This window comes from Eutrigla gurnardus (genome assembly GCF_963514095.1).
Source record: "Eutrigla gurnardus genome assembly, chromosome: 6".
In the NCBI taxonomy this organism is placed as follows: domain Eukaryota; kingdom Metazoa; phylum Chordata; class Actinopteri; order Perciformes; family Triglidae; genus Eutrigla; species Eutrigla gurnardus.
The window spans coordinates 8,190,390-8,212,578 of record NC_139920.1 but is presented as its reverse complement, the minus strand read 5'-3'; the positions used below and the strand labels follow the sequence as shown (position 1 = coordinate 8,212,578).

The 22,189-nt window shown below is 42.0% G+C and overlaps 2 protein-coding genes across 6 annotated transcripts in view; one reads left to right on the top strand and one right to left on the bottom strand.

Moving 5' to 3' along the window:
• The first annotated feature begins 1,025 nt into the window (after positions 1-1,025).
• Positions 1,026-6,889, top strand: tbc1d7 (TBC1 domain family, member 7). Its single transcript, XM_084011288.1, has 8 exons — positions 1,026-1,227; positions 1,686-1,813; positions 2,111-2,191; positions 2,311-2,501; positions 3,256-3,393; positions 4,229-4,374; positions 5,649-5,778; positions 5,877-6,889. Exons 2-8 carry the CDS (start codon positions 1,702-1,704, stop codon positions 5,961-5,963), a joined length of 885 nt encoding a protein of 294 aa, XP_083867414.1. The 5' UTR covers positions 1,026-1,227; positions 1,686-1,701; the 3' UTR covers positions 5,964-6,889.
• A 144-nt stretch (positions 6,890-7,033) lies between these two features.
• LOC311014590 (phosphatase and actin regulator 1-like) overlaps positions 7,034-22,189 on the bottom strand; it is a 28,036-nt gene continuing 12,880 nt past the window's right edge. The window contains exons 1-13 of one of the 5 annotated variants that reach the window (XM_084011277.1): positions 21,099-21,435; positions 16,124-16,288; positions 13,635-13,715; positions 13,116-13,202; positions 12,799-12,987; positions 12,498-12,657; positions 11,706-11,899; positions 11,437-11,593; positions 10,062-10,117; positions 9,913-9,974; positions 9,588-9,728; positions 9,407-9,483; positions 7,034-8,317 (exon numbers count right to left, since the gene is read on the bottom strand). In XM_084011277.1, the coding sequence (XP_083867403.1) occupies positions 8,302-8,317; positions 9,407-9,483; positions 9,588-9,728; positions 9,913-9,974; positions 10,062-10,117; positions 11,437-11,593; positions 11,706-11,899; positions 12,498-12,657; positions 12,799-12,987; positions 13,116-13,202; positions 13,635-13,715; positions 16,124-16,288; positions 21,099-21,384 (1,671 nt within the window). In that variant the 5' untranslated portion in view covers positions 21,385-21,435 and the 3' untranslated portion in view covers positions 7,034-8,301. Of the gene's footprint in view, positions 8,318-9,406; positions 9,484-9,587; positions 9,729-9,912; positions 9,975-10,042; positions 10,118-11,436; positions 11,594-11,705; positions 11,900-12,497; positions 12,988-13,079; positions 13,203-13,634; positions 13,716-16,123; positions 16,289-21,098; positions 21,468-22,189 lie in introns of those variants that run through there. The other 4 variants (XM_084011276.1, XM_084011278.1, XM_084011275.1 and 1 more) reach the window with 4 other exon arrangements.

Sequence of the window (22,189 nt, the reverse complement as noted above, 5' to 3'; positions counted from 1 at the left end):
TCGGGTCCCCCACATCTTTATCAACTTATCCCTGCAGTGATACTTCACCACCTTCTCGAGCCAAAGAATAAATCAAGAAAAGGTCCTGCTCATTCACACTCTTTTCTTTAAAATGAATCAAGAGTTTGTTTAAAGTACATAGATTGTTTAGAAAATAACTTGTGTGTTGTGTATGAGGAGAAAAATTCAAAAATATAGATATTTTTTGGGGGAAATGGGCTAAAGAATAATGGCTGCGATCTTATGGTATTCGGATTGAAAATAAAGTATGAATATAGCTGTTGATCCTCCCGAGGCTTAGAAATTATTGCAATATTCTTGCATATGTGACGGATGTGGTTTGTGCTGAAACTCCACATTACTGTTGCGCCACACACCACAGACGACGAGGTGGGTTACAGGGGCTTTATCCACAACCTGCAACACAGTATTGCCGGTGAATGAGGAAGGGGAATCTCAGGTCACGGGATAAACAGTGTGACTATACTAGTGCAACAATTAAGCTAGTTTAGCTCACACAATATAAAGTTTACTCTGTCACTAAAGCACACTTTCATGGACTAATAAATCATAACAAATACATTACAGGTTAAAATATAAAGTGTGAACGTTTAAAACATAACTACCGGTATACGTTGTATACAGAACGAGGCATTTTACCACATTGAACTCCTTTGTGATACTGTGTTTTCCCTCGCTGCGCCGCTAGATGGCAGTGCCGCGCTCATTCTTGATACAACCATTACACATACACATTTTACAAATACATTTTTTTAAATCTTCATGGAATGTAATTTATTTTTAGGATTTGCAGTGGTAACATGTAATGCTTACGTGTATTATGCCTGTTTTGTGAGGGAGAAAAAAAGAAGAAAACCTCAGTACCTTCGTTTCTTTTCCTTTAAATATTTTATTACGACTCATTCCAGTAGGTGGCGGTAGCGCACCAAATCGGCGTTTGCCAACCACCAAACAAGAAGGAGGAAGAAGACGACGCCTGCGCAATCCGGAAGTTTCTCGATGACAACAACGATGGTTAACATGTACCTAGCTGCCAGACCAACAACGTGAATGTATTTTGGGATACAAACGGGTTACAAAGGCTTCGTACCTGTTAATCTGTAGCTAATGTTAACGTTAACGTTAGCCCGTTGGCTGAAGTTATGACATTAGCTAACTAGCTTGAAACTAACGTAATATAGTTGGCGTGATACACACCTGTACAAGGTAGGACTACTCATTTAATTAACAATCATTGGTCACACCGTCCTGCTAACCTGCACATGGTTGTCAGCATCACACCTATTTGCTTCACTGAGGTGTTGTCACAGATTACGTCTTCCAACATTCCTGCCCTTAAATTCACGTTAGCTGGCTGCTTGTTCGTTACTGCAATGTTCATGTAAATACAAACCAATCTGCTCTCAACATTAGAGAATGACGTCCTCACATCCTTTTAATGAGTAATGTTAGTACCACAATATTAAAGATATGATCCATTACAAGTTAATGTCCTGCTTTTAAGATCTTACTGAAGTAACGTTTACACTCACAGGCCCCTGTGGATTATTATTAGTCATCCATTAAATGTAAAATTGCAGTTGATTGATTTTTAAGGACCGCAACTGATGATTATTTTCATTGTGGTTTAATCTATATCTAAAAGTACCTCAAATGTTGTTTAGGTGTCACTGACCAGGTATGGCTGATGACCCTCAGAGAAATTTCCGCTCTGCATATTATGAGAAGGTGGGCTTTAGAGGAGTGGAGGAGAAGAAATCTCTGGAAATACTGCTCAAGGACAACCCTTTGGGTAGGTAACATTTCACATTTACCAACATTCCTCTCTAAACGTGGATTACATGCTGGATGAAAATGCTTTAGGGACAGTATTGGGGTTGTCACATGAGCATGTACCATCAATAATGTTAATAAGATGCATAAGGCAGCCAGTACATTCAGCAGGTATCATTCACAGATTACAAGAAATTGGAAATTGTGCACCAGCGATTGTTAATTCCACCAACTGTTTAAATATTATTTCTCATTTGTGGATTTTGGCTATAAGTCAATAATTGTTCTGTTGCCAATGTTTTCATTGTTTGAACAGATCTAGAAAAGCTGAGCACCTTCAGTCAGAGGTTCCCCCTCCCCTCGATGTACAGGATCCATGTGTGGAAGGTATTATTAGGTAAGACACACACAGACATTTCACATTATTGACTTACATTTCCAAAAGTGCATGTAAAATAATGAAATATGACCCGTGGATAAGCTGATGATGCCAAACCAACTGTCCTGTTCCTGAAGGGATCCTACCTCCCCACACTGACTCTCACGCTCTGGTGAGAGGCTACAGGAAAGAGCAGTACCTGGACATCCTGGAAGCCCTGGAGGTGATGAGATACATCAACTCTTCCACACCCTCCACCCACGTGTACCTACGCATGTTCCAGCTGGAGAGCCAGGTGCTCCCACGGTGCTCCGAGACCTCAGCCCCGGTAAGACAGCAAAGCCTCAAGAAGCATCTTGTATAAGAGGGGGAACATACAAAAAAAACTACAGCAAGTCCAGTTGCTCACAATGCACACCCAGAGTATTCTAGTCACATTTGGGATGGCTTTAGCTCAGTGGGTAAAGCCTTGAACCACAAGGTTGGTGGTTCGATCCCCGGCTCCTACTGTCTGCATGCCTGAAGTGTCCTCAAACTCCAACTTGCTCCCTGGTGAAGCTTTCTGAACCACTGAATCAATATGAAGCAATTGTGTTTAAATGGTGCATTTGATACATTTAAATATGGCGGCATCTGCTGGCCAATCTTCAACATAGCATTTACATGTAAAAATAAAGAGCGAAGTCTTTGTCTTTGCTACAACCTCTCCAGCTTGGAGAAGCTTTCTCATGGCACAGATGTTGCTGGCATACGAACCTGCGTGACACATGGACGATACCCTCGTGACGTAATGAAACATTTTCGGAGTCATGTGTTTTTTTTGCACGGTGTAGCGAGGCATCGAAACATCTTGTTGCGATACTTCTGCCGTGAAAGATCGATACTGTGTCGAGCTGTCTGCTTCGAGCATAACATCTCTAGAAACATGCGTGTCCCGTGGCTGCATTTATTTGGAGTTGCATCTGTATATTTTTCCTGGTTTCTGTCTCTTTAAATGCATGTGAGGATTACATAATAAAAAAAGTGCTTCCTTTATTCTTTGGTGCAGTAATGTATGATTTAATGTGGTTTTTTTTTTTCAGGATGAAGAGAACGAGGACTTCCTCTCCATCAGTCGAGCCATGGAGGAGATCGTAGATGATCCTATTGACTGCTATTGGATTATCAAGTGTTTCGTCAATCAGTTCCACACAAAGTTTGGAGACTCAGTTCCCCACCTTGTAAGTGTTACGTTCAGCTGAAAGGAAAAAAACCTTGGATTATAGATTATAGACACTCAGAAAATTGAGCGTGAAAGTTTATTATTGAATTTAAAAATTGTTAAAAAATTCTTTGCATAAGCTGCATCATCGTGTGTCCTTCATCAGTGGATGATAGATGCACCGATACTATTCTACTCTCCTTCCCGATACAAATCAGATAACTGATCTTGCATATCGACCGATACCAATGTGTTAAAAACAGAACCTAACTATTATTATTTTTGAAAAGAAGCTTGAAAAAATAAAAAAGCAAAATGGCCCACTGGTAATTACTTCCATTATTGTTTTTGGACACACCCTTTTTTCCGGAGCTGATGAGGGAAATGGCCAACTCATGCCTTCCTGCTTTTTTCTCATCGCATTATATACAGAATATAAGAAACAAACAATACTCAGAATGCTCTTTCCAGTATGCTAAGAATTTTTAATCAAACTCAAAAGCTAATGGCTTATAAAAAATCTGAATTGAATGTTGCCACTCCCCTCTGTTATTAAATAGTTTTCCAGGGAAACGGCAACAAAAATAGATGTTAAAATGGGTTTTAAAATTAGTTATATTGGTAAAGCAAAATGAATTGAAGGCTTTGTATGGCAAGTTTTCAGAACTAAAGATAACTATTTTATTTATTGCCCTGGCGTTGTTTTGAACATGAATCATGAGAAAGATATAAACCACATGGTGCGTAAATCTTGTTTATCAAAGGTCAGGATTGCTGTGCCCTCATGAATCTGGATCATGTTATCTCTTAATGTGTGTCACTGTGAAGTAAGACTTCCTTTTGTTGTGGTGCAGCCGAAGAGCCTGGAGCATTATCTGAGTCAGGAGGAACCTCGACTGCTGCACCATCTGAAGAACACCGGAGCTCTGGCTCAGCTGCCCTACAGCCTCTGGTTCAGACGGTGCTTCGCTGGCTGCCTGCCCGAATCCAGCCTGCAAAGGTCCCTTTACTTCCTCTGCACCCTCCTTCATATGTTCTTCGTTTATCCTCAGTAGACTGAGATTTACTGAAAAATATTTACTTATATTTAATATTATTCACAGATCTTCAAAACCATGTCCAGTGTTGGAGGACGTACTCTGATCTTTTACTTAAAGTAGCAATAATTAAACTTAAAAGTCCTGCTTTCAAACTCTTACTCAAGTAAAAGTATTAACACCAATATAAACCTAGACTTTCAAAGTAATCATGCAGAATGGCTGATTTCAGAATAATTTATATAATGGGATTATTATTATTTATTTTCAAATGTACCTTTATGTACTGATGGATAGCTTGACCTATCATTTATGAAGTATTATTATACTTCATAAATGTAGTTGATTTCATATTTTGTATGAATCAAAATCTTCAACGCTGCTAACTAAAGCATCAATGTAATGGAGTAAAGGTTACAGTATTTGCTTCCAAAATGAAGTGACATTTTCAGTGATGATGGAGCTGCTATGACAGACAGACACCGTTTCTTTCCTTTGTTTCTTTTTGACTGTAAAGATGCTTCCCCTCCAATATGTGTAAATAATGATTGAATAAATAAATAAAACAAAAGACAGACAGGCAGGCGTACACTAATGTGTTGCTCTCTGTGGAAGTCTGACTTAATACCAAACTACATGATTCAGAGTTTGGTATCAGAGTTTTGGTGGATTATTAACTGCCACTGTCTCAATTCACCACACAATACTTCAGCTCCTTTCCTTAGTAATAATTCATGTTGTGGTCCATTTTGCCGTAACACACATTTGACATTTTCCAGGACATCGTACGGTTTCTCCTATTTTCCATGTGTTTTCAATGAAAACGCTGTTTTCCAGGATGCATGGGAACCCTGCATATAAAGAATTATAAAATGGAAATACTCAAGCATTCAAATCCTCCTTATATAGAGTGTTAAGTAAATGTACTCACTTACATTCCAACACTGAGATAAGCGAGAGGAAGCAACAGGATTATTTCCAGTAAACCTGCTACACAAGGAAGTACTTGTGTTGAGAACGTTAACTATATGCAGAGCCTCATTTTCAGTAGAATATAACTGTCTGGTCAAAGTTTTAAATAGCTTGCAAGAGACAGCCTTTGTTTTCACATGTCTGAATGCATGTCGTGTACAAGGGTATATTTGTCTGTTCTGAAGAAAATATGAGACTTTTGTTACATCTTAACCTTAAATTCTTCACAGCTGTCAAATGAACTGAACCTTTGGATTCTCTTTAGGGTGTGGGACAAGGTGATCAGTGGCTCCTGTAAGATCCTGGTGTTTGTGGCCCTGGAGATTCTGCTCAGCTACAAGATCATGTTGATGGGAATCACCCGGCCTGACGGCATGTGCAGGTTTCTGTGCAACGTGAGTAAACTACAGCACAGCAGACGTTGTTGTCCATCAAACAGAAAAGCACCGTTTTCGTCCAGGTTTAAACTCACAATACCCTCTTTCCCTTCCAGATACCACAAGAAAACACAGATGCCATCGTGACTAAAGCCATCGACTTGTGGCACAAATATTGTGGCACTCCGATGCATGCTGTGTAGCCCCCCGGAGCTCCGCTCACCACAGAGCTCTGGGCCTTCAGCTGTGAACTACACTGAGGGTGGAGCTCAGCATCCGTTGCCATGAGTATCTCCATGACTGAACCACGGACTGGACGACGAGTCATCATGGGCTGCTACTTCATTTTGACACTTTTCTCCAAAGAATATGAAGAACGACACATGGAAAAGACTTGAACGCATCAACACTAAAAATAGGATACACGAAAATCTGTTTGGAAAAAGGCAAGGGAGAATAAACTTACTTTTTTTAATACGTTTCTATCTTTAAGAAACTTCATACATCATAGAAGACTTACAATAAATTAATACCCACATGCAGTTTTTCTGCTTTACAAAAAACTTTTGAAAAGTCTCACTTACTTTCTTTGTTATGTACAAGTCTTATAATTCGGAGAACATTTTTCTCTTAAACATTTTCAAACATACGACAGTATTATTACCGACGCTTGAACACACACATACACTCACTCAGACACACAGTCAGAACACACAACAGCGCAACCAGTTCTACCAGTAATACGGTAAAAACAGCCAATTCATGAACATAATAAGGACTGTAATCAAAAAGAAAAGCATATCATATTCTGTTCCACCAACGGTCTCTGATAATAAAAAATGAATACAAAAACTAAAGTTGACTTTCTTGTAGTCCAGCAGAGAGCTCTGCAACATTTTACTGTGGCTACAGATGATATTCTGTGTCAAACAAAACAAGTTAATTTGGCAACTCTTAAAATCCCTGTAAACAATACTGTAGGCACAGTGACAGAGCGGCTTACTGAACTCTCAACAGCAGTCCCTCTGGGATGCATTCAAGATCACCACTTCCACAGCAAGTCAAGTTGCTTTGGTTTAAAATGTGGATGTGATGTGTTTTGAGCTCTTGAATGCAGCCCACAAACAAACAGACAAATGAAAAAATCTGAAATTATTGCTCAGTTGATTGATGTGTGTGAGGAGATCTTAAAGGAGTGTACCATTCTAATTCTGACTTCTCTCCATTAGCAGATTTGTCTCCTGTCTTCAACACACGGTGTGTGCTTCAGTGTTTACTTCAGTAGAGCTCAGCCTGCCTGTTTTAACTGCCATTCATGTTGAAACAGTGTGTAAAACACTCTACGAGAATGAAGTCGCTGGGTTTAGGTCATTCAACCTTGTGAAAATCTCTGCATTGTTTATTTGATCTAGAATGACTGTATTACTTTAATAAAAGCTATTGAAATCTGATATCAAATCACGTCTGTGTCCCAAGCCAGAAGCAGGTTCTGGGTTTACGATCCGCAATTCAATGTAGAGAAGAAGATTCTGGTCGGAGAACAACTTCCCATCATGTCCCAGTATGAATATGAAGAAGACGTACTGGGAGAAGTAGAAAATCATTATTTCATGGTGACTGTTGAGCCGAATCCGTACGAGCCAAGAATACACATTAGCCCGAGGTGTTCAGCCAATCGTTGACCTTCTTTATACTTTTATTTTATTCACAACAGCCGCTGGGCTGAATGTTTTTACGCCTTCCTTGTAAGAATTTAATTTCTACCTGGAATTTGAGCTAGATCTTATTATTTATAAGATGAGGTGAGTTTTAACGAACCTTGACAAACATTTTCAGGTACATTCTGGAACGTTTACTGAATATGGACAAAACGTAAACAGACAAACTCTTTTGGAAAACATGTCAAGGTTTCTGCAAGCGGTGGACGATGACGTGTAGTAACTAGTATGGTCCTTTAATTTTCACCATTCACAGAGCATTTAGGGATTTTAGGTCATTTTAGCTTTAGATTTAGCTGCCATTTTAATTCCTCTGGCAAAATGAGAAACGATCGCTGACATGTCACCTACGGAATAAAACTGTGCCAACAAAAAGCACAGCCACAAAGAAAGAAAGTCCGGTTGAGAAAGGAGTGAGAACACAGCGAAAGGCAAGAAAACAATCCCTGTGTAAAAAGAAACCTTCACCTCCTCCTTCGATTCCAGCCTCAAAATTGGCCCGTTCTGCGCTCGACTTCCAAAGTGCTGCAAAGTAAACAAATCGTTGCCTCCTCATCTCTAGAAAAGCTGTTGAATATCAAGAAGTCGGTTAAATCTCCAGTGATGGGAGACGCCCGTGGAGAGTTGAATCCATCTGTGGTTGTTAAAGTGTTTGCTCACATTTCCTGCGAAGGCCGCAGCACACAGGCTGCGTTCATGTCCGGTCCGTCGGTTTGAAGTCCACGTGAGAAAGGCTACCGGTACGAGGGCAGCGGGTGGAAGTCCGAACACTCGAGGCTCGGTGTGGAGTAGAAAAGTATGGCCGATATCCAACAGATCCGTCTTATGGCCGATGAAACCTGTTGAGATTTACACATGTATTATTATTAATATCATGAACACACTGTGTAGCCTATTAAGAGGGAACCCCTGATAACTGTTGCACCGCAGCATGCTGGGTAATGCTTGCTCTTCCCATTGTGCACCCAATGATGGGTGTGCTGCAGTCGACATAAGTCTGAGTCCTCTTGTATCCTGCACTTGTAGGAAGGTTGAATCTGCAGTTCTGTGTGACCCACGCTGATTAGAATGCAGTGTCTAGATTCTAGTAACGCAATGGAGTCATGAAGCAAGGTCAAGGTTCGTTATCCTGTCTCAGTGTATTGCTCAGCACCCAAGGGAGCGCAGCCTTGAGTGTGACGTCTGTCTGCTGACATTCAGTAAAAACATGAGAATGCTTTCATTGATCCTCGATCATTTTTTTTTTTTGCATAATATACTTTCTTTGTGAAATATTATTATGACTTTCATTTTTTTTCATAAAGTATACCATGACTTTTTTATGACATTTTATTGACACTTTCCATTCTTTTTTTTCAACACTCTTTAATATGACTTTCTTCGAGATACTATACTCTGACTTTATCTTGACATGCTATACTATGACATTTTCAACATACTACACTATGACTGATTACAACATACACATTTTTTATATATATATATGCTATTCTATTGACATACTATGACTTTTGTTTTTAACATACTATACTATGATTTCTTTCAACATAGTATACTATGGCTTTTTTCAGCTTACTTTACTACGACTTTATGATATTTTTTTTTGACATACAATAATATGATGATTTTCAACATGCTATACGATGACTTCTAATTATTTTTTGATGAAAATTATTTTTCAACATGCTATATGATAGTTTTTTAAACATGTTTTTCGACATGCTAAACTATGTCTTAAACCATATTTTTTAACATAATGTAATAAGGATTTTCTGTGACATTTATTATGGCATCCTTTATGACATGACCTTTTTTATGAAGTTTCTTCTGGCATATTAATGACTTGTACTAATATAATATATAACATATAGAACATATTAATAACTTCAAGACTCCTGCATAGCCTGGGAAATGTAATTCTGTCTTACCTGGTAAAATGACGGCTCGACTCATGTACTTCCATCTCTGTGCTTTTAAACTCATTTAGTTCCTTCCTGATGGCAGCCTGAACAACCCACAAATCAGCACTTTATTAACACACTGTAGGCAGTATAGACCACTTATATCCAGAGGTATTGTGAAGACATTGGTTGGGTGTGTTTTTGTGACCTTATCAGCAGCTGTTAGCCGAGTCCATGGCTTGTCTGCTCTCCTGTCGTAGTCCTGAGCCTCAGCGACCTCCACATAGTCACTGAAGCGGATGAGGATCTTCGCCTCCCTCAGCTCCTCTACTGTGGGCCTCTGGCTAAGCTAGAGGGTGCAAGAAAGGAGGTGTCACTGCCAGCAGCTTAATGCCCTGCAACATGGATGCTGAGGAACATGGGTATAACAGAATATCATCATGATTGCACCCCCACACACACCGTCACCACGGCAGCCATGCTCATATTTCCAGCTAGTCATGGAAGTAAACATGATCTCTTCTCTGTTTTACCTTTTTGGACAAATGTCTCTTGATCTCCCTCTTCTCCTCCTGCTCCTCCAGGTCGTTCCGAGCTAGAAGGAAGGAGGAGAGCGTGATCACACACAGGGATTATTAATATATATCAATGTTTTTCTCTTACCCCATGAAAAGTTACTGACGTTTGAGTATGTTCCTCTGTTCCAGTTCCTCTGCTGTGGGCCGTTGACTCAATCGCCTAAAAAATAGAGACTATTTTAAGTATTTTTGGGGGGAAATTTTGTGTGTGTGTACACGTCACCATCATCATCATCATCATCATCATCATCATCATCATCAGTGTACTGGAATCTTATGCAGGCAGAAATGTTGCTCTTCTGGACAGAGGAGCTGACCGTGCAGGTGATGTCATTTTTACGAGGCTGTATTTTGTGAGTTTACGGCACCGACTGAGGTGGTGCAGAGCTTCATACCGTCGGTAGGATGTAGGATAGCGAGTGAGAACAAAATGAGGGGAGAAGTAATAAAACACCAATAGGGTAACTTTCTATCCATTCAGTGATGTATATACAGTATGTAACCATAAGTGGTGATGTATGGTTCAAGAAGAAGATCAAATTAAGACAACTGGCAAGATTTGTATTCAAAATGAAAATGAATGACATTTACTTCAGGCATCATTAAGTAATATTAATTTTAGTTGAATTAATCAATTGCCAAATATCCTCTTTTTCCACATTCTCTAATGTGCTGATATGGTTCCTGGGTGTTTCATATGTATGTATGTATGTATATATATATATATATATATATAGCTGTAATATAGCTGTATTTGAAATTTAAGGCATTACACTACGATCACGTTACTTTCAAGTTACTCTCACCAAAAACTGGACATATGGATTTGGCATTCTAAATGTAGCTTTTTACGCTCCATAAGCTCATCATTGCACATCCAGTGGAAGGTGATGTGGTATCTGATTGAGCTAGGCTTAACACTTATTAAGCCCTAGCCATAGTTTCATAAGAAAAAAAACGCCTAAAAAGACATACCCAAAGTAAATGAAGAATGTTCTTGGTGTCTAAGGAGGGTTAGGACCTCAGAGAATGTATTCCCAGTGTCAACAATATTGTGTCTGTTACTATGCCTGAGTAAATTTGAATAAATCAAAGGAGAAATGTGAAATGTCTCTCCTCGCCTATGGTTTCCCCTTATTTGACAGAGGATAACAGCATGCTAACAATGATTCCAGGCACAAAGACGCCACTGATCACCTTCAGCAACTCCTTGACTACAAATGCAAAGAGCAAAGCCTCCACAAAGGTTTCAGTAAGGATACCACCAGGCAGAAACTCATGTGGTGGGACTTTTTCTGTTCGGCCATGCGTTAAAGGCAAAGTCTCTGTGGTTTTTCCAAATGACCTACTCTGCCTTTAAATAATATCATGCATACCAAAGAATGCAATCATAGGTAAATGTTAAATTCATTTGAGTAGAATATCTCATAGAAATAGCTGGAGAATCTCTGGACGCGTGTTGTTAATCCTGCGACTCACCTCGTCAGTTTGGTGGCTGTTTGTTGTCGAAACTCGTATCTCTCCTGGTCCGACTGCATCGGCAGGATGTTTTTGTCCTCCAGGTCCCTCTTCGATGGACGGTTACTCAGCTTTATGGCCAGAGAGTCCTTTCGTAAGACTTTCATTGCCAGTGTGCCTACAAGGATCACAGAAGAAGAAGAATGGAGGTGGTGTATTAAAACTCCTCCTTCTGCTAAACACTAGAAGTAGTTGATGAGTTTGCATTATTTGAGAAAAAAGACACCTACTTGTAAACAATGTATCATCATCATCTTCCTCCTCATCTTCCTCTTCCTCCTCGTCATCGTCTTCTTCCTCCTCCTCTTCCTCCTCCTCCTCCTCCTCTTCCTCAGGCAGGTCCTCATAGTCCGCCTCGTTGTGGAGGTTCTCTTTGTCGTCATCACACTCAATCATCACCGTGGGAACAGCGTGCATCAAGGAGCTGCATGTTGGTGGGAAAGGGCAAAGGTCACAAGTGTATGCTCAATGTGGCATGGAGCTGTGAAATAACAGTACGAGTGAAGAGCCCACAAACACGGTTATGACCAACGAAAAGGCCTGAATGATTTGTGTTTGGCCGTCTATCTGCCTGGAACACGCAGGTCACTCAGGTAGAGAAGCTCAAGGAAAGCAAACAGTCATCTCATATCATGTCTGACTTTAACTTAATAAACATCATGTATGGAGAAAAAAAAACGGAGGCACATTCCATCCATTTGTATACAAATTTGGCCAATAAAGCTGATTTGAATTAAACATTTCTGTGAACATTAAAGACCAAGCCTAAATGTGGCCTGTGACCGACTACTAAGCTCGTTTTAGCTTGGAAGATTGCCGTCCTTGTTGATGACTTGCACCCCTTTCATTTCATATAGCACCTTTTTAGTCTTCCGAGCACTGGGGTTCAGAATCTTGACATTCTGACATGCAGACTGGAGGTGCCAAGGATCAAATCTGATGAGTGACGACCCACTCTACCTTCTGAGCCACAGACGCCCCATAATATATAGAAACACACACTGTGTGTATGGTGACCTCACCTCTCAAACCTCTGCATGGTGAGGGCCAGGGTCTTGTTGAGCTCCTCGATGATTCGGCTGGGGGGGTGCAGCACCCCGTACTGCAGGGAGTGCCCGCCCATTGAAGCATGGCTGGGTGGAGGGCACTTCTGGAAGGCGAGTGAAGATGGCTCTATGCTCCCTGCAGGGATGGAAATCATGAGCTTCTTTGGAGGTAGAGGAGAAGATAACTTGGCTGACGGAGAGGGAGGATGAGACGGGACTTGATGTGCATATAAAGGGTCTCCCATGCAGTTATGAGCGTGCACAAAGACAGGATTACCTGTGATGTGATTAGGTAGCCTGTTAAAGGGTTTGGGTGGTAGCGCAGGAGGTTGTTTGTGTAGCACGGGAGGTCTGGAGAGCGTTGATTCAGCGCCGTCAGCTGGGAACACAGTGGGCTTTTTTGTGGATTTCTGGGCGTGGTCCTGTTGATATGCACCCTCACTTGGGATCTGAAACTCCACAGAGCCTGAGGATGAGAGACACCAAAATAACGCTGTCAGATGCTACAAAGAGAGATGTGAGATGAGGCAACAATGGCACCGAGGCTCTGCTGCCTACCTACAGCTGCAGAGGCTCCTTCCATGAGCTCAGTACCTTCAGCTTCTGACAGGCTGGAGCCGAGCAGCGGAGAACGCCCATTCTCCATCTTCCCCTCGTCACGTACAGCCGAGGAAGAGCCGTCTACACAGGCAGACAGGAGAAAGGACAGGCCAAAAATAGACATCTTGAACAGCTTGAAATTCTAAGGCAGAGGAGTGTTGGAGGCAGCCCTCGCTCCAATCTCCTTTTGAATCCTTAATAAATGTAGAACATTATCAGTTTGATTATTTTTCATAGAAGTTTGCATAAATGTGCTATATCATAGTATTTATTTATGCACATATGAAATTGATTTTAACAATTACCAAACGATATTCTGACAAAATCAACTATTAGACCCATATTTGGCTGTGGTCACTTAACTCGATTACACTTTGTTATGTTTTATTTCACAGGAAATAGTTTTATGAAAGTACTTTAACTTGATAAAAAGGACAAATAAAAAAACAAACAAAAACAATTCACAGCTTTGAAATGTTACATGTTATTGATCACTACTTCTTCTCTTCTTACCTTTCTCATAAACCTCCTTGAGCACTCCTTTCTTGATGAGCTCCTCTCTGCTCTGGCGAGTGGACATTTTCCTCTCCAACACTGTCAAATACACATCATCATCATCATCATCATCATCATCATCATCAAGGCCACACAACTGTCGGGCCATTTGTGCACTTTATACTTAGAACTGCCCCTCCTTCTTTGCTGTCTGTCTGCATGTTATGTCTGATATGTGTTGCTGTCTGTCTGCATGTTATGTCTTATATGTGCTTGTTGTCTGTCTGCATGTTATGTCTTATATGTGCTTGTTGTCTGTCTGCATGTTATGTCTTATATGTGCTTGTTGTCTGTCTGCATGTTATGTCTTATGTGTGCTTGTTGCCTGTCTGCATGTTATGTCTTATATGTGCTTGTTGTCTGTCTGCATGTTATGTCTGATATGTGTTGCTGTCTGTCTGCATGTTATGTCTTATATGTGCTTGTTGCCTGTCTGCATGTTATGTCTTATATGTGCTTGTTGTCTGTCTGCATGTTATGTCTTATGTGCCTTCAGTGTTGCTGCAGTGACTATTTTCTTTTCCCTCGTCCCCTTTGTATTGTTTTGATGTCATGAACTGCTTTGACTGGTGATTGCTTTGTGATTGCTCCAAATGTGCAATACTGTGCAATATGCATTGTTTTTTATTTCTCTTTTTCTCTTTTGCATGAAATTCTTTTTTGTCTTTGTGCCGATCTATGATCGCTTGTGCTGTTGTTTGTATGTCTTTTTCCATTTTTGCTGTAATGATAACTGTACTGTAATTAATATTTTTAACTATTGTATTTCAGGGTGCCTATTGACAACAGACTGGGGAATACAGCTGGAATGTAGTCATATTGGCTAAAGCTGCTCCCTTTACTGTACACTTAATTAAGGGGACTGTCCAGGAAATTTTAAACTAATGAACTAATCTAAACTAAATGTCATTAGTGTTGAGGAATGTATCAGCGGCAGATGTTTAGACTCGCTGCCTCCATCATTGTTATCAAGTAATAATGAAGGAATGGCAGGTCGGCACAACCATAACTGTGTTTTAGCAACACTAACCTGTTCTTCGTATTTTATAAGACAGATAGAAAACAGTAGTGGTTGAAATGTTGTCAACATCAAGTAAAACAGATTGTCATCATACTCATTTGCCTCTGATGTGGTACATTATCTGGGCATGAACATTGCAGGATATATTTTTTTTAAATCAAAAGTTTCACAAAATAATCAATAATCAATAAAAGGATACAATAAAACAGTTGTGCTCTTCCCATTGTCAACCAGACATAAAAATTGCATTATTGTAAAAAATAAATAAATAAAAAATGTTGGCAAGATTCCAGCAGTAACAAATGCTCATTATGTGCATCTACCTGTGTGCATGTGTGTGTGGTAAGCTGTAGGCTTTTATTTGCATACAGAGGAAGGAAGCACCCTGCTGTGGCAGCTGGGAGAACAGCTTGGCTGCAGGAAGTCTCTCTTCACCCCTCTGCTGCGTATTCGTGTCTCTCAGTGACAACAGGATGTAAAACAACAACTCCCATTTCTCCGTCCAAATCAAACACTTCCTTCTATTTTGCCGTTTGCTACCGAGTGCCGATTAACATTCACATTTCCTCGTGCTCTGATGCTAACATCCAGTTCATTCATTGTAAAAGAGACAAAGCAGTAAAACAAATGTAAATGAATTACTCCACAGACTCTTGATTCATCTAGATTCACCGGCGCTGCATCATTATGCTCTCGTGGCACCATAATATCACCTTAGTGGGAGAGTTTCGCATTTTTTATGCAGTTTCATGTCAATATTATATCCGCCTAAAGATCACAAGATTGGTCGGGTATGTGCGTGAGTGAGAGTGTGCAGACAATTCTGTCTGTCCGCAGCTAATCTCGCATTCTGCTGCACTAAACTGCATAATATGGTTGCTCATTTATGGCTTTTCATTCAAATAAGAGCGTATGTGTTGTGTGACACTTGCAGTCTAGACTGGGGGTTGTATTCATTTAAACATTACAGCAGCGGCTGTTGCAGACACCTGGCGGAGATCTGCAGTCTGGGCTTTCTAGTTTTACAAGTAATATATCACAGGCTGTAATCTTTCAATATAAACTATAGTGTTCTTTATTAGTGTGTTTTGTAGTCTGTTGTCTTGTGAGAATTATTTTACCCTATTTATCATCTGGGCATCAGTAACATGCTAAAAGGCTCAGCCGTCGGTCTACTGATGGTCTGGTTCATGAAGCAGCAGCAGGAACAGCTGACCTGGAGACGCCTGGTGCTTTATTGCCTTAACCATAATCATACATAGATCTTTGCTGCAGACCCTATATCACCCACTGCAGCTCCATTCATCAATGCTACTGTTGCTAGGTGATGAAGAGAGACATTCATCTCCTGTGACTGGGTGAGGCAGATTACTACTGGGAGGGAGAGGAGGGGAACTGGGTGGTAATGCAGTGTCTTGGTTCTCACCAGCAGAGGTCTGCTTGAACTTTTCACTCTTCTTCTTCCTCCATTTCCAGGGTTTAAAGAGACGTCCCAGGGTGGCAAATTTACTCCGGCGCCGAATAGGAGGCGTGTGTGTGCCTGGAACCAGCGAATCAGAGCGCATTGCCGCCAACCTCTCCACTTCCTCAGCTGGAAAACAGAACAGGAACAACAAGCTCATCAACAAGCGGGTAAACAAAAATATGTTGTTGACTTGCTTGAATAGCAAAATGCTGTGGTTGCAGCTCCTTCCACTTTACTCTGCTTTATATCCTTATAGCCCTTATTTAGGGGAACAGACCTGCTCTAAGCCATCATATTATTATTGCTTTCTGAAAGAAATCTCAAATAACCAGAATAATGAATAGCCCGTCATTCGTGAATTTGAGAAAAATAAATTTCTTTTAGCAGGCAGTTGAGATGTAATCACACTGATACACATATTCACAGACATTTTGTCCAGACGAATAGAACAGTTTCATGTGAAAACTGTAACACACCGATATGTGGTCAGATGACTGACGGTAACAATAATAACTGGAAAACACCATGCTCATACCTGAACTGCATCAAAGTAAACAACATGACTTTGTATATTTGGGAGAAAAACAAACCTTAATCCTGTTTGGAAGGTTTATAGAAGCCGGATAAACTGAGCAACATGTTGTTTTGTTGTTGCACCGCCTCCAAATATCATCGAATATTGAACGATAAAGTGAGTTCTTTAAGTTCAAATAAGTACTGGCAATAAGAGAATGGCAACAGTTGCAATGGGTTTCCCTTGAGGTAAAGAAAGTTTCCTTCCATCTCATTTTGACCAACAACTTAATGTTAAATGAAATCTGTTACTCACAAACAAATAGAATAATCGACCAGGACCAGACAACTGAAACTGAAACATAACTTCATGGTGGTATGGCTGAGTGGGTCCTGAAGCTCAATTTGTTCTTGTAACGTGTAAAAACACAACAACTGTCAAGAGCTGACATGGATGTTTGGTCAGACTCCTGATCTCGTTATTATTATTCTTTGATCATCAGGTTCCTGACTTCAATAAAAACCATGGTGATTTCAGATTATCCTCATCAGGCAAAATTAAGGTATAAGGGAGGAAGAAAACATGAATGTGAACACAGCTGCAGACAGGAGGAGATGTCAGCCTGGAGGTGGCCTTGTTACAGGAGGGATGTCAGTTTGAATCTGCAGCCACCGAGAGGCCCTTCAGCAACAACAACATCCAACCCCCCTCCCCTCCTCAGCTGTCCCTTTGGCAGATCTCTGTAGCCCCCGGTGGGAATATCAGAGGACTCACAGAAACCTTCCACGGACAAATAAGGGAATAGAATCAATATTTAAAAAATATGATTTCAGTTTATGTTGCTATAAAACGCACAAATGCTGTTGCACGTGTGGAGTCCTCTGGGATGAGCAGCAGTTTTCATTCCTGAGGTGGACTTTTCCTTTAATGACTTGCATCCTAGTTTTGGGGGGGCAAGTCTCAAGTCCCTCCTGACTCATCTTTGTCCCTGTAAACAGACTACATGTGACCTGGTGACCCCCAGCAGCAGAGCTGCAGTGAGTCAGAGGGCTCAACCTTCATTCAGATCCCGGGTCTGTTTTCTTACCCTGCCCATCAAAACACTGACTCACTCAACAACAAGCTGAGAGCAGCTAAACAGGAGATGATGCTGCTGGAGCTGAACACATGCGCTCCATCATCCAAACCCATCCAGGTTTTGATTATTATTATTTAGTTTTGTTATTGAGAATGAGCTGTAATTAAATCAATACTGGGTCGGACTTAAGGTTGACGAGGTCATAAATATCAAGCTTTGATGTGAATGTTTGTACTGATCTGTGGTCGGAAACAGCTCCATAAATGTCCAATTAAATCAACTTGTCAATTACTCAAATAAATTGGGTGTTTATGAGTCAACTACAAAATATTTAGTCCTAGTAGTGTCAAAACATTTACTCAATTGGTTGAGCAGCTTAAGCATGAACATGTATGAGACAATTCTCATGATGGTTTAGTTAGCTCATTTATTAAGCAAAGATGCCAGATATTTAGTGCGTTCTGCATCTCAAATGTCATATTTACCTTGTTCCCCTTTTTATACCATGTTTATTTGACGTTTGAATGTTTTAGTTTTGATATTTTTTCAGACAAAACAAGCTATTTAAAGACGTCATCTTTTGCTGTGGGAACTGGCCATTTTTTAAGTATTGAATGTATAAAATAAATAATAGCTAACAAAAAATAAACATACCTGCAGCCCCAATGAAGAGCTTTTCATAAGACATTTACGAAATAATAGTAACACCAACAGTACATTTTAATCTGCTTCATGACTGCATTGATCTGGGCCAAGATTTTAAAGGAGACATATTATGCTCATTTCTGCTTGTTGACATGGGTCTTTGATGTCTAAATGGAATGATAGTAACATGCTTTGGTCGAAAAAACCCAAGGATTGAGCACAGCAGGGTTCTCAACATACCAGTTTCACAGCCCTGCTTTCAGCGGCCGGATTCAGTGACTTTCCCTCTAAATGCTAATGAGCTACTGCGTGCGCCGCCCAAACGGTCTTGGCACCGCCCATCTCTTCCTGCCGGGCGTAAGACGTGAGGACGCCATTTTGTAACCATAACAACGGTTGATTCGGGGGAGAAATGGCTGCCGGACTCGCCACCGAGAATCCTGCCCGTATACAGGCAATCGAACCGGGCCGGAATGTCGGGACCCGTGCCCTCAGACCCGGGCGAAAAGCCCTTGCAGCTCAGTCACGCTCCGGCCGGTCCAGGTCCGCGCCAAGCCACAATTACGCACCGCGAAGCCGGACTTCTGCTCCGCCGCAGACCCGTAGACCCTCGGACGCGTTGCGGGGAATCCAGACGTTAAATAGAGACCTCAACCACACCGAACTGTCGGGACTCTCACCGTCAGAGCTTGCTGAAAAGCCCTCGGACATCGGTCAAACACCGGCCCGCCCAGCCCCACGCGAGTCCACACAGGCGGACTCTCCGTCGAACGCGAAACGCCAAGACGCGCCGCACGCAAACCAGCCGGGAGACAGACAGCTGAACACGGCCGAACTCGGGCCACTTGTGCCCACGAGGCTGTGTGAAAAGCCCATGCACCTCACCCAAGCACCGGCCGGTCCAGCTCCGCGCCGCGCCACAATGACGCACTTCGAAGCCGGACTTCTGCTCCGTCCGTAGACCCGTAAAACACTCGGACGCGTCGCGGGGATTCCCGCAGGTAAATAGACACAAGAACCCAGCCGAACTCTCGGCCCTGATGCCCCCAGACCATGGTGAAAAGCCCGCGGTCCTCACTAACACACAGGCCCGCCCAGGTCCACAAGAGTCCACACAGGCGGACTCTCCGTCGAACGCGAAACGCCAAGACGCGCCGCACGCAAACCAGCCGGGAAACAGACAGCTGAACACGGCCGAACTCGGGCCACTTGTGCCCCCAAGGCTGTGTGAAAAGCCCGTGCAGCTCACTTAAGCACCGGCCGGTCCAGCTCCGCGCCACGACACAATTACGCACAGCGAAGCCGGACTTCGGCTCCGTCCATAGACCCGTAAACCCTCGGACGCGTTGCGGGGATTCCCGCAGGTTAATAGACGCAAAAACCCAGCCGAACTCTCGGCCCTGATGCCCCCAGACCATGGTGAAAAGCCCGTGGTCCTCACTAAAACACCGGCCCGCCCAGGGCCACAAGAGTCCGCACCGGAGAACCGGGAACTCTGCCGGTAACCCCCCCCCCCGATTATAGGCTCAAAACCCCGGCCGAACTCTCGGGCCTGACGGACTCATGGCGAGCTCCAGACGACCCCGGCACCAGGCGGCCCCGTGGACCCATATGAGGACCCGTGCATCCGATGACAGAGCAGCAGTGCTTGGCTTTCGGCTTGTACATGGTGGCGGTTAGGCTGTCGAGTACAAGTGAAGCGAGTAAGAAAAAATGGCGGATCCTTGTTCAGGTAGCCGGCGTAATGTGGGCGGGGATATGCCATGAAAATGCAATGACTATGCAAGAATATGCAAAAGACCGGATTGTGACGTCACAATACGGTCAAAATCCAAACGGCTCGTTTAGAGACTAAATTCCTGACTCTGCCAGTTACTAAATATTGACTTAGTTGTCAAAACTCATGTTTAAGGGGTCGGGAGACACCCCGGATACGCAAATATACAAACTAAAGCAAGGAAAAAGTCAGTTTTGCATAATATGTCCCCTTTAATTAAATCGTCTCGTTGATTGATTGGACGGAATTTATGACGAGCTGGTGAGTGTGACGACACTGCTGCTGCAGCGACGGATCCATAAAGTGATCTGTCGATCGACAGAAATCTCATCTGGATTAATAGTGATAATGAGTTTTACTTTTACACGCAAAAATCCCCTACATGCCAGCCTCACAATTGTAAAGATGTTATTGATATTTCAGAAAATGTACACTGAATATGTTTTGTTTTGGTCTTCTATTGATTTTAAAAGAGAGTCATTAATCAACTATGGAGATAGTCATTAGTTGCAGCCCTGATTGAGGCCTTGGTCAATTAAGTCATTTAAATGTGCTATTTTTTATTTTTGCAATTAAAATCAACAATTAAGTCCATCAATGACAAATGTTATGGCTGCTATTTTAAGCCCTATGTGCTGAGGACTGTGACGACACTTACGGAAGCTGACCAAAGCATCATCATGCAAGCAGGCAACCAAATCTAAAGAAATACTAAAAAGAATGATCTGAACTCATGCTCCAAAGTAACGTTATCAATTAAATCACCAACAGGCCACACCCCTTTAGAGGTAATAAGTTAATTGTAATCCTGGGGTGAGGGATGCTGCGGCCAACAGATGACATTAATAAACATTCAAAGGAGAAGAGCACCAACCCCTCCTCCTCTTCCTCCCTGTCTGTCTTTAGAACCTGAACGTCTCACCGTCCGGCGGCTCGGCCCCGCGGCAGTTGCTGCAGATATGTTTGATCTCCTTGCCGATCTGGCAGCGGACCATAAACGGCGTGTTGTGGTTGTGTTGGTTCGCGGCGGGATGATGCTGGAGCGGTTTGCTGGAGCTGGTCCGGGACTTCATCCTGGTGAGGGAGAAAGCTCCCCTCCTCTTCCTCGGTTTCTGCTCCTCACACGCGGGCACGGCGAAAGACGGACTGTCGGTGACAGGTCCGGATCCGGACCATGAACGCATCGCGTCGCCTCCACGGCCCGCCATGTTTGAGTTGGACTGCAGGGCTGGACCCTCTCCTTGCGTGGCCTGGACCCTCTAGCCCTCTGCTCCGTTGAGCGGGTTCCAACTGGTTTGCAGCTCTGTCCACTACTAACAAGTCAGCCACCATATTTTACTACTACTACTACTATTACTACTCGTACTACCGGCCACATCTTACAAAATAAAAGCATGATGACATGTAAGGGAACTTTACACCAGAGCAGACTGGTCTGTGCAGGCTGGCTCCACAGTAGGGGTGGGCAAAAACATTGATTCATGTCAAAATCGCGATTCTTATTATCTATGATTCTTAATTGATTCACAACTTCCAAAAATCTTTTTTCCCCCTTAATTTAAAATGTATTTATTAAACACTCAGGTACCCATGGTGGTCTTAATACAGCCATGATGCAGACTTTGTTGTCCTGTGAAACTATTTGTACAAAATGAGATTTAAATTCTGCGCTTCTACTTGAATTAATTTGGGTGTGAAGCCCCTAATTTAGCAGCTGAAGCTACTATCAGTGTTACAATGTACTTTAATTGGAAAATCAACTGAACTCCATTCATTGTACAGTATTGTATTGTGGAATAAAAGCACAAAAGTCAAATATTACGTGTGGCACTCAACTTTATTCGCAAGGAGACTGCAAATGCGAATAATCTTTAATATATATATATATATCCAGATTAGTGATACAATCTATCACTAATCTGGATTTCTTCAGCTTCTTTACTTTATTTTGAAGGCCTACTTCCTTTCCGGTTTTAGTCAGTCTCGTAGGCTGCGATTTGACGCAGTTTAGAT